This window comes from Naumovozyma dairenensis, chromosome 8 (genome assembly GCF_000227115.2).
Source record: "Naumovozyma dairenensis CBS 421 chromosome 8, complete genome".
NCBI classification, from domain to species: domain Eukaryota; kingdom Fungi; phylum Ascomycota; class Saccharomycetes; order Saccharomycetales; family Saccharomycetaceae; genus Naumovozyma; species Naumovozyma dairenensis.
In genome coordinates this window covers 79,646-91,940 of record NC_016486.1, presented here as the reverse complement: position 1 = coordinate 91,940, position 12,295 = coordinate 79,646, and the positions used below count along the sequence as shown (strand labels likewise).

Here is a 12,295-nt window from a genome sequence, read left to right as displayed (position 1 = left end):
CTCTAAATACTTGTAGGTTTGATTAGGGGAGACTAATTCATACGCCCGAGTAAACACTCAGCAAAACCATACAACTTAACCGACCCAATACATAACTCTTGTACGCATGGCCGGCCGAAACCGTAGACGTGGCTGCAATCAAAAACAATCTTAATAATAATAAGATAACACTTGCATGGCATTCGACTTAATTCAACAAACGATATTCAATTATAATTCAATAAACGTTATACAGCTACAAACATGTATGGTGCATAACATAGTTCGGGTCATTACTTCGAACCTGGTAAACTTCATAATAATAATTCTTGACTTGCTTTTCTAAAACGACTCATAACATCATGACAGTAATTACTCAAATAATAATAAATAAACATACTTCTTTGTGAAACTTTGGCATAACGCCAACAGTTCGTAATCCTAATCGTAATCCTAATCGGATATCTTACAACAGATCGTAAAAAGTTAGGGAGGTTGGCCGAGTGGTTTAAGGCGTCAGATTTAGGTTTTCAAAATTATTATCAACTTAATAATTTAAATAAACCCAAACATTCTGATATCTTCGGATGCAAGGGTTCGAATCCCTTATCTCTCATTTTTTTTTTATTTCTTTCCCTAAAACTGACAATAGACTGCAGTAACATTAAAAGTTCATGAGTATTATTCAAAGAATATTGAAATTAGTTTATATATACTGGGACATCGTCAAAGAAGGCATGAACAACACATAGAGGTTAAATTTTTTTTTACAGAAAATTCAAACAGCTTAAAAAGAAAGAAAAATGAAGCGTGATATTGATGAAATCATAATGTATTAAATACACTAGTTTTTATATAGAAAGAAATATATATATATATATTGTTAGAGAATATGAGCAACTACATGAGAGCGGTGAATGATTAATATGCAGTATGACATAATAAAGTTCTGTTATTGTGTTTTTTACTTTTCATTATCAACGCTAATATGGCAAAATATCATACTCTTAAATGATTAGTGACGGTTTCAATATCTTCAAAACTGTTATCAGTTGAAATATTGATTGGAGAGGTCATTATTGTTGTTTGAGGTTTCTTTATTTGTTGAAGTTCATGATTCTTCAAGTTTGTTGTTGAGTTTATAATATAGCTTGATTTAAACAAGTTTTGTTTTTGAGTATGTTTGCATTTGAAGAAGAGCGCATAGCGTTCATAGCTTTAGAGGCTGTGTATCGTAGAGACATTGTTAATAATCTAGTGTATTATTATTTGTTGTGGAAAAGGTATCTGTTTGGGCTTAAGTTCTTTATTATTTCTTAATGGAACAAGAGGGAAATAGTTCTGAAACAAGGAATGAGCAAGGGGAATGGGAAACACCTCGATCGATCAAGTTAAATTGGTTTTTCTTTTATACGTTTCATGGATCATTATTGATTATTTTGCTGTGCCATATACCTGCTTACAAACTAAGTCAGGATACAAAGATGTACTAGTATATAGTGATTATGTAGGCTCATCCAATTTACGTATTAACTGGCGATCAATTCAGCCGGGATTACGTTGAAAAGGAAAGTATAAAGTAATGACTGATACATTTAAGTAGTGACATCTTATCTTGAACGTGTTATGTCAGATGATTATAAGTATCACATCTGTATATTGGTGGTGACAGGTCGTGGCAATGACTCCCTCCATCGATGCGGTGTTTGTCTACTGTTTAGTGAATATCTATCTACGTACATAATACATTCGAAATATCCATCATCCTATTACGTGGGCGAAGTGACCGTGGCGTACATAAAATAATTAAAGTAGTGCAGCAAAACCTCCCTTGAAAAAGGAAAGGCGCAACAAGAACAATACACTAATAATAATTAGTTCTCCTACAGACCTAATAAAGCTTATTCCATTTTTCCGACAAATGACTCGGGCTTCCTAGCGCCGTGTCATCCCATTAATCCGGGTCTCGGACTAACGGCGAAGATACGACACTTCCAGTTTGGAGATGGTGTTGGACAAAATGGAGAACACCCGACGACACAAAAAATGAAACGAAAATCCAAAGGTGACAAATATAGAAATGCGTGACGCTATATTATTTGTTGGAACTTAATGAAGAATCCTTTCTAAGGCCAAAACCAGAAGCTTAGTTGTTCGTTTTTTGCTTTCAAGTAGAGAGAAATGTAAACCAGTTCGATGTGTTAGGTGTCTCGCGTTTAGAGACTAGAATCATGGTATGTATTGTTCTTTCGGTTCGATTCAGTCAAGTCCGTTAACGCAAAAAAATTGAATGGAGCCAATGCAATTTCGATCAATGGTTCATTACATACATATTTATCTGTATATTTTTGAACCTAAATTGGACAGGTGATTATTGAGGCCCCACCAAAGCAAATCTTTTTCTCTTTATATGACGGATATTTGATATAAAACATTTCAAGAAGACAGATATTGTTCATAACCATCAGAAACATCTTTCTAATAAGTAAAAAAACTGTTAGTATTAAAGGTATGAATTTAATACATATATACAAATTGTCTATCAACTATGAAATCCCACGTATATAACTCACCTAATACGTATATACAAAACTTCAATATACAATTGAAAAGTTAACCAAATAATTTGGCAGATTGTTTCTTTTTGCCGTATTTGATGACTTGTCCGTCTTTATCGTCGAAATCGTTACCATTTGATGAGTTATGATGATTTGTACCTTGATGACTATGACTGTGATGTCTATTAGTTTTGTTTGGACCAATATTATGTTGTAATTGATGTAAATGATGATGATGGTGGTGATGATCATTGGGATCGCTATCGTCATCGTCTGTTTCATCACTCAAGATATCATTCGATAGGTTGGTCCCACCACCATTTGTATTCTCTATTCTTGGTTCAGCCTTTAATGATAATTGATACTGTTTCTCAATATGTGGCCCATTATTTAACGATTCTTGGATCATATTCTCGATATCTTCATTACGTTTTAATTTATAATGGAATTTCTTAAAGCTTAAGATTTCTTCAATAATATCTACAATTCTTGACCTTTTACTAAAATTGATAATATCTGTACTACCATGCAAATATTCTGGATTACCTACAAATGTAAAGGTTAAATCTGACAAATAGATACCGAAAAATGGTATACATGGGACATCTTTAATACCTCTTATTGATTCACGATATTTAATGAAATTCTTCTTTGAGTCCATCAAATTATTCAATTTTCTTAACACTTTCTTAGCTTCAATAGGTATTAATTTCCAAGTTTTCTTTAAACGGAAAATTGGTGAGGAATATAATGCAGAAACAATTGCTGTCATTGATGAGAAATTATTCAATTCTTTACAATACTGTGCCACTACAATAAAATATTCAATCAATTTAGCTCTCTTTTTAACGTCTGTATGTCTAACAATTGTGTAAGAAACAAAATTCGTCAAAGCGTTTGCATTGGAAATAAATTTGGATATGTTTGGTGATCCCCCCATATTACAATATTTGGAACCCCATGCTCTGTCTAAACATTCGAACATGTTAATCTCTAAATAAAGTTCGTGTTCTCTTACCGTTAATTGTTCCGCATATGTGTAAGCATCCGTTTCTAACAATTTAGGTTTCTTTAGCCTTGAAAATACATTAGTTGCCGCATTTGTTGGATGCAACAATACTGGACTAGTCAGGTTTTTCAACGCATTTAATGAAGAATTCGAACTAGAGTGGTAATCTGGATTTGATGATATGCTACTTTTATTATTGTTATTGCTTGTGTGAACGGTAGTTGTATCATCAATGATCGATAATGCATCTTCAACAGAATGTATTTTATCCTTCAATGTTCCAGATAAAGGTTTGTGTGAATCCTTGGTAATCACATTATCACTATTTGAGCTCTCATTGACGATGTTATGCTTCGTAGGAATATTTATTATATTATCTTCGATTCTTTGTAGGAGTTCTTCTGAACCAGGAATATTTTCACTGATGGCAAAATTAGCAAAGTTGGATAAAGCAGAAAGACCACTTTCCAAATAATTTGGAGTCCAATACCTTTGTAAAAATGTATTCATTATAGTGATTACTCGACATTTAATTGGCATCAATTTTTTCTCAATCCAAATATTATAGTCATCAAAACTTAATCCTTCTGGTGGTGAAAGATTATATCTATAAATTAAGGCAAAAAAGAATTCTTTCGTTGTCATTATACTTCTAAAAGTAATTAACATGACAACACTAAAAGCGGGATCAATTAGTTGATGACTAGTTAAATGTTCAATTAAACTTTCTTTAGTACCACCTCTTATTTTACCCTTGGAATCATATATCAAATAAGATTGATATTCTGATTGTAAAAACCATAGTTCATTATCAGATTGAGCATCTTTATCAACATCACTTTCCGTTGTATCACTTTCTTCTTTAGTTAATAAACTTCCATCAACGGTTGCTTCCTCATCATTTATCTTAATGGCAGATTTGTCATTTTCATCATGATCATCATCAGTAACGGCATTGCTATGAATTTCTCCATCATTCTCATTCGCACCGTCATCATCAATCTCGTCGTCATTATCATCATCATCATCATCATCATCATCATCAATAAATTCATCATCAGAATTATATTCAGTAGGATAATCGAACCAACGTTCTTGTTCACCCCTCAATAATTCAGTAGTCAAATTATTTTTCATCATTCTAGCAGCATAATTTAAAAGATTTTCTCTTTCTTCAATCAATTGTTCCACAATGAAGCAAGAAATATTTGAAATTTCTACGTATTTTTCACAAACGTTTCTAAAATCATCTATAACATTCAAGAATTCTTGTCTGTTTGTTTCCACATCTTGATCAATCAAGTTTTTATACAATGCTGATGCAAACTTCTCTGTCTTCCTCATTAATTTTGTAGACATTACTAACTTAGTATTGCTAGTGGTTTCATCTAGTGATGATGATGAGAGACCGTAATTCATTGGTTCATAATAACCGATTTTGAAATTCGATTTCATTGATGCGAAAACGTAAGGATCCTCTAGAGTGGTTTGTTGTGTAGTCATGATTAATTTAACAACTATATCATGGAAAGCTTGCTTTATATCGAAAAATTCAGTGATGATCGTGGAAATGGATAACATTGCATGTTTTAAGAATTCTTCGCTTTCAAAATCCAATATCTTTGGAGGTGATTTAATTAATTTTTTCAAATTTATGAATATGGTTAAATCTAAATTTTCTAATATTTCCACAAAGGAAATGTTTCTATTAATTTGTTCGTATGTTTTAGAATTTATTTCTAGATTCTTAGCTTTAGTCATTGGTCCGTCCCATATTGATATATCTGATCCAATATCACCATCAAATTTATCATAAATTTCTTTTGAAATTTTTTTCATTAGATTCAATGTATTATAATTTAATGGGTATAAAGTTTTCCTCTTTGAGATTCTTGACCTTGAAAACGTTCTATCATGTGATGGTCTATTGAAGAATGTAGAAGATGAATTTAAAGTAGTCATTGTCATTGTGGTTGTAGATGGTGCACCTTGCTGAGATGTTCCATTGGTACTTAAATCATCCAATTTATTACTTGATGTACTACTACTTATTGGATTTTGTCCAGCTGCTTGAGCAATTGCTTCAGCCATCTTAGGTGGTAACCCAGAGACAAACCCACCATATCCGCTCCCCCCATAAATATTAATACTATTATTAGTACTACTACCATCGATATATGATGAATTTCTTGAGGTAACTATCGAAGGGTTTGAAGGGTTTGATGTTATTGTCGTAATGGTATCTTTAGAATCAGAATAAATGAATCCACTGAATGGGTTTGTCCATGAACCACCACTAAATGAACCTTTAAAGAATCGTGGTAATATTTGTGGTAATAATAATGCATCTGCCGTGGTTAATACTGAAGTTTGCAAGACATGATGTAACATTTGAATATTTTTATAGAATTTTAAAAATTCTTGATCTATTATTTCAAATATGGATTTATGACGTATTTTCCTTCTATTTTCTTCATCATGAGTGCTACCGTTTGTATTGAAATTTTGGTTTATTATATTCGTGGAAGATGGAGTATCATTTATTCCTACTGTGTTGTTGTTATTTGAAATATTAAGACTATTAGCCAATGAAGTTCTTGGGGTAGATAAAGTAGAAGGTAATCTTTTATTATTATCATAAATGAATGGATTCTCAAAATTATCAAGGGTTGAATTTCTTGTTCTCATTGTTGTATTGTTATTATTATTATTTGGAACTATGGTATCATTAGTGCTTGTACTTATAGTTCTTTTCGTATAATTATTATTATTATTGTTATTATTAATGATGCTACTAGTATTAGTTGTTGATGATGATGTAGATACAAATCTTTTTGTCTTTGGTGAACTTCCTTCTATATCGTCATTAACATTTGCAATGGATGCGTCTGTGTCGATCGTTATAGTCCTATTGGGCATTATCATTTCATCAGGTATATCTTCTTCGACCATTGTTTTTTTGTTATTATTATTATTATTATTATTATTATCATTATTTGTATTTGAATTGCTTGAAGTTTTCAATTCATATTTTAACATGAATGAAGTATCGAAATAAATTCTTGAATTTATTATGATTTTTGATAATGATGAGATTAAATTTTTCAAATATTTCTTAATATCTTTATTATATTGTTTTGACTTAATTAATTGTTGAATTAGTCTACATGACAATTGAGTGAATACAATCAAATTGGATAAATAATTAAAACATTTAGTAAATTCAGATCTATTATTTTTCACAAACATTTCATGAGATAATTTTGTGTAATGGATTGTCAAATTTTGTAATTCTGTCCAAAGTTTAATATCCATTGGATATTTATAAAACAAAGCATCTTTTGATAATATTGCTTGATGAGGGAAGTGTTGTTGTTGTGGTTGCTGCTGTGGTTGTGATGATGATGGAGGTATAGTTTGTGAGAGTGGATTTGATTGTTGTTGTTGTTGTTGATCTTGAGATGAAGGTAATGAATGGATTGATTCAGTCATATTAGTTCTATTGAATTGAGAAGTAATACTATTATTCTTAGAAGATGTTGCCGTTGAAGACACATTTTCGCCTGCATTTGCATTTGTGTTTCTATTTTTATTCTTATTACTACTTGAATTATTGTTATTACTTGATTTCGTTGAATAAGTAGTCTTAACATTTGATAGATCTCTTGGAGTCAAATCGATCAAATGATCATCATTTGGGAAATTCAATATAAGATTGCTTGTATTGTTACTAAACATATTTTTAACTTTATTATTGTTATTTTTTGAATTTTTTGAATTTCTTGAATTTCTTGAGTTTAAATTTGATTCAACCATTGAACAAAGTGGTAGTTCTGAACAATAAATATTTAATTTTTATTATAATATATTAATTTATCATCAACATTACCAGTTATTTTTGATATTACTGGTACAGGAGACCAAGTTGCAGAATATTTTGAATGTACACTGTTTACAATCATTTGAACTTCTTCTAATGATAATATAGTAATTGGATCATCATCATTTTTTGTTTTATAATTTTTGTTGAAGAGTTTGTATCTGTAATTATATTTGATTTGTTCAGTGGATCTGAAATGTTTTGATTTATTTGGTCATTATTATTATTATTATTATTATTATTATGATCATGAGAATTGTTGTTATTATGATGATGATTATGCAAAGATTTAATACTATTTGTATCTTCCAAAGTTGAAGTTGTATGATTCATATGAGAATAATTGGAACTATTTCTTCTACTTTTACTTTTGTTGGTAGGTATATTAAGAAATGTAGAGCTACTGTTTGTAGCAGTAGCAGTAGTAATAGCAGTGGCAGTGGCTGTAGGAAGAGCTGCAGGATTATTACTACTATTGGCAACGGTATTTGTAGAAGTAGTAGTGGTAATAATTCCAGGAGTAGTAGCTACACTTGCTCTTCTAGAACTTCTATTTGAAAATGAGTTCAATTTTTTAAAGAAATGAGCAGATGATGTAGAGGAAGATATTGAACGAACATAAGTTTGAGGAAACCAGCCTCTTCTTACGTTGTTGTTATTACTATTATTATGATTGTCACCTTCCGTATTATTATTGTTAGTGTCATTATTATTATTATTATTATTATTATTACTATCCATTATTAAAAGACCGTCCCACCAACCTGAACTATTTTTATTTAAGACATAAATGGTATCACCTTGTTGAAAGGAAAGATGTTTGTTAGTTGTACTATTATTATGAATGCTATGATGATGATGGTTATTATTATTCGTTCCATTATTAATAGAAGATGAAGATGAAGAAGTCGAATTGGAATCATAAAAATCGTATAGTGCCACTACGACATCGATAGGTCGGACATTAGTCAAAGTTGCATGATTGCTATTATAATTGTTATTATTATTTGTTGAAGATGTCGAAGTAGACTTATTCGAGGTTATCGATGATTTTGATGTAGTAGTAGTACATATTGGTAAACTTGGAGATAACGATCGACGATGATGATTATGTTGGGTCTCTGCGGTATCATCAACCATGACACCTTCTATAATATCCTTAGGTATAGATAATGAATTATTATCCGAGGACATATATATTATTATAGTATGTTTATGTGTATATGTATGTGTATGCTTCGTTTGGTATTGGGGCCCCCTGTACTTAATGAAAAGGACAGATATATACAGATCTCGGTTTCTTTGCCTTTCTTTTCTTTTCTTTTCTTTTCTGCGGTAGCCTCGATAGAATCAGTTAGAGATGAAGCTAATCTAATCCAGTTCTGGTATTGTGTGTATGGATCACAGTATCTATCTATGGCGCTTACTTGACTATCTGTTATTCGATGATACCCTCTAAAGGATTGATCCACGACGAAGGCCTCCAAGTTTCAGAGGAGATCTTTTGTTATTCCAGCACACTACGTGAAGCAACTACACTACGCTACACTCCACTACAATGGACTCGACCAGACTCGACTATATCCTCAGAATAAAATTATACAATACAAACATCCGCGCATACGCATAATAATTATACGTAATAATAATACCCGACCCGCCACGGGTAATCCAATCCACGGACAACAACCAAACGTCACGACAGGAGAAGACCACCGAGGGAAACAAACAAAGAAAGAAACCCACACACCACAGTTCTCGTAACGTAACGTAACGTAACGCAACGTAAATTAGATCTCCCGCACCCACCCATCCCCCCACAGACTGCCTTCCTTCCCTAAACGGTACATAGGTGGGTATTACTACCTACGTGCTACCTATACGCGGGAGGAGGGTCTTTAGGGTCTTCTCCAGGCTTTCCTCTCCCTTCCTCCCGCCAAAACTTGAAAAAAAAAAAAAAACCTTTTAACGCTTCACTTAAACACTTCACTTCACTTCAGGGAAAGAAGGAAGGAAGAAAACAAACAACAAAAAAAAACAAACTCACAAAATACCCGGAAATGATTATCTTCATCGTCCGAGATGACCTCTTATTATAGACTCTCTATATACATACGTACAGTACACACGTACAGTTTTAAATATGAATGAAATGTGTTCCGTGTCAGTTTCGAAGGGAAGATTCATGACTTATATATACAGTTTTTAACCCAATATCTTCTTTTTGGAAAGATTTTATAAATTTGAATGGAAACAATAAAGAGAGAATATACAACTTATTAAGTAAGAAGAAGAATATATATATTTAATAAAACTATATGAGAGTAGAATTATGGTAGGAAAAACGGGCCAAAAAAAGCCGGACAAGAATATAGATAATAAGTTAAAACAGCCAGATAACAAGAGCAGGGTAGATTATTCATTTTCTAGCAAACATTGTTGACAACAAAAAATGGGGAGGGACGGGAAGGGTAAAAACAAAAGATACAGAAAAGCCTAGCATTTCTTGGCATTTTTTTCCATGATATTGAGAGAATATTTAGTAATATCTTGAACTTGTTTCATAAAATTTTTATTTGATTTCATAATATTTTTTTCCACAATAAAGGTTTATAGTTTTTCGTAACTAATTTGGACATGGATAGATAGAATGGTTTCAATTGATACTTAATTGTTGATTCTAATGATTTATTCATTAATTTATACATCTTAACTGAATATGTTTCCATAGCCTTGTAATGAATTTTGAAAAATCTTCTCACAATTTTATTTGATGATTGATAAAATGGATTTAATTGCTTATTATAATAATCTTTCATGGATTTGGAAATGATTTTATTTGTCTTTATACCATATAATTTGAAAAAGTTGTAAGATTCCATAGCTTTAATTGATAATTTATTCCCAAAATTTTGACAATTTTGTAGCATTGAATTTAAAGTATTTTGATCCATAATCTTCAATTTTGTTTCATACCAAAGTATTTTCATCTTAAACCAATGATTTTTCAAATCATTTTCATTATTTACTCGATATGCATATTTTTTATCAAAATCAACGAAATATTTCCCATTTGTGGACGACCAAACTTTATTACTTTTGGTTAATTTGAAAAGATCATTGTTATTGTTGTTGGTATTATCATTATTTTTGTTGAACATTCTAAATAAAGTGACTTCAAAATATTTGAAAATGATAATATAAGATAGTATGAACCCCAATAAATATACTAATGCAGTTAAACAAAAGATTTTCTTATCCCTTTTATCTTTTTCGTATCTAATTTGACGTTCAGTTATTTTATGCATGGAAGAATATTTCTCATTATCATTACCATAAGTAGTGAATTTAGAATTTTGTGAGACTGAGTTTTTTGTTGGTAAATATGGTTGATCATATCCTAGACCCGTCTTCGTTAGAGATGGTGAACAACAAGTTGATTCTCTGGATTTTCCCAATAAAGGTGGCTTGTATTCCGTACCCATCTTTGCCATAGAAGGTGCATTAATCGACTCATAATAGGCGGTTGATCCTATGGGTTGACCACCCAGGTATGAATTAAATCTAAGTGAAATGTCTGAAGGAGAACAGAAAGTTGAATCTAGAGCTGTACCAAATCCAGGTGAATTTAAATGTTGTGACTTGTTAGTATTTGGTTGGAATAAGTGTTGATAAGTTGGAGGAGAGGAAAGTTCTAATAAATCAGAAACCCCATAATTTGGTCTATTATTCTTACTAGACGTTGGTTTTACTGCTATTGCTCCTCCCATCCTATTAGTGTTTCTTTCAGCATTATTATTCATGGGGTTCACTAAAGTATCACGAGAAGTTGAAAGTTTCTCTATAAAATTAGGGCCATTTTCTTTATTATTACCGTTATTAATATTATTATTAAAAGCAGTATTCGAGACAGCAATAGACGACGAGTCATCACTGCTCGTATTTGATAAAATATCAGCATCATTTTCATTTGACATTGAAGATAATTCTAATAAAACAGCAGAACTATTTGAAGAAGAGACGGTATCGGAAGATGATGGTTCGGAGGCGGATCCGGAGTCCGAGGCGGAAGAAGAATACTCCGAACGGGAATGAGAAGAAGTTGGAGAAAGTGAATCATAGTTATCATTGTATTGTAAACACTCTGAAGTAGACTCAGCCGAAGTTACCCTAAAAGCCTTCATCTTATCATCATCATTGGAACCAACACCTTCTTTAATATCTACATCAATCATATTCCATTTATCACTAAGTTGACCATCAGAATCCGAATGATCCGGATGATCGTTGCCGTTATGCTTTCCTTGCACTGCATCTGGAACCCATTTCTCTCCTATTTCAGAATCCGATGAAGAAAAGGAAAAAGCACTCATATTTAGTTTATTTTCTTTTGTAGCTTGTTTTGTATGTATAGGACTATTTCTACCTTGTGTTCTTCTGTTGCTCTTCCGTTGAATAAAGTAATACGTCTTTCTTTAGATAGTATACTATTTGAATGATTGATGATGTTACGATTTCCAGCTTTTAGTTAGTTCTATATCTTATATTAGAAAGAATGGCTTGTTTTGAGTGAGAGCCTGTACCAACAAGGAAGTAAAGTATACTTGTGTGCTACTTCTTCCATTTTTTGAAGTAACAGGAAGGGTTCCCTTGCAACAATTGTTTGAAGGGCCCGATTGTGTATTACGTGAGAAATTACCGTATGTATAATTATAAATGATCGTTAACTATTACCACAAAATAACTCTTACGTAGTCTATGGTTCCAGATTTTGTCAGCTGCACGTGAACGACTGAGTAGAGTGCACGATAAAAGTGCCTACAAAAGCATGTAATGTTGTCCCCTTTTTTTTGGCCACTATCTGGGATG

The 12,295-nt window shown here is 31.9% G+C and overlaps 3 protein-coding genes and 1 non-coding gene across 4 annotated transcripts; 1 reads left to right on the top strand and 3 right to left on the bottom strand.

Moving 5' to 3' along the window:
- The first annotated feature begins 506 nt into the window (after window positions 1-506).
- On the top strand, window positions 507-595 carry NDAI0Htrna12L. Its single transcript is given in 2 exon segments — window positions 507-595; window positions 551-595. It is a non-coding gene; the product is annotated as a tRNA-Leu (tRNA).
- A 1,997-nt stretch (window positions 596-2,592) lies between these two features.
- On the bottom strand, window positions 2,593-7,362 carry NDAI0H00410 (Ras-GEF domain-containing protein; the record flags this gene model as incomplete). Its single annotated transcript, XM_003671410.1, has 1 exon — window positions 2,593-7,362. One exon carries the CDS (start codon window positions 7,360-7,362, stop codon window positions 2,593-2,595), a length of 4,770 nt encoding a protein of 1,589 aa, XP_003671458.1.
- A 157-nt stretch (window positions 7,363-7,519) lies between these two features.
- Window positions 7,520-8,620, bottom strand: NDAI0H00400 (uncharacterized protein; the record flags this gene model as incomplete). The annotated part of the gene is made up of 1 exon (XM_003671409.1): window positions 7,520-8,620. The coding sequence occupies one exon, from the start codon at window positions 8,618-8,620 to the stop codon at window positions 7,520-7,522; it is 1,101 nt and encodes a 366-aa protein (XP_003671457.1).
- A 1,388-nt stretch (window positions 8,621-10,008) lies between these two features.
- Window positions 10,009-11,799, bottom strand: ATG39 (Atg39p; the record flags this gene model as incomplete). The annotated part of the gene is made up of 1 exon (XM_003671408.1): window positions 10,009-11,799. One exon carries the CDS (start codon window positions 11,797-11,799, stop codon window positions 10,009-10,011), a length of 1,791 nt encoding a protein of 596 aa, XP_003671456.1.
- Window positions 11,800-12,295: the final 496 nt, after the last annotated feature.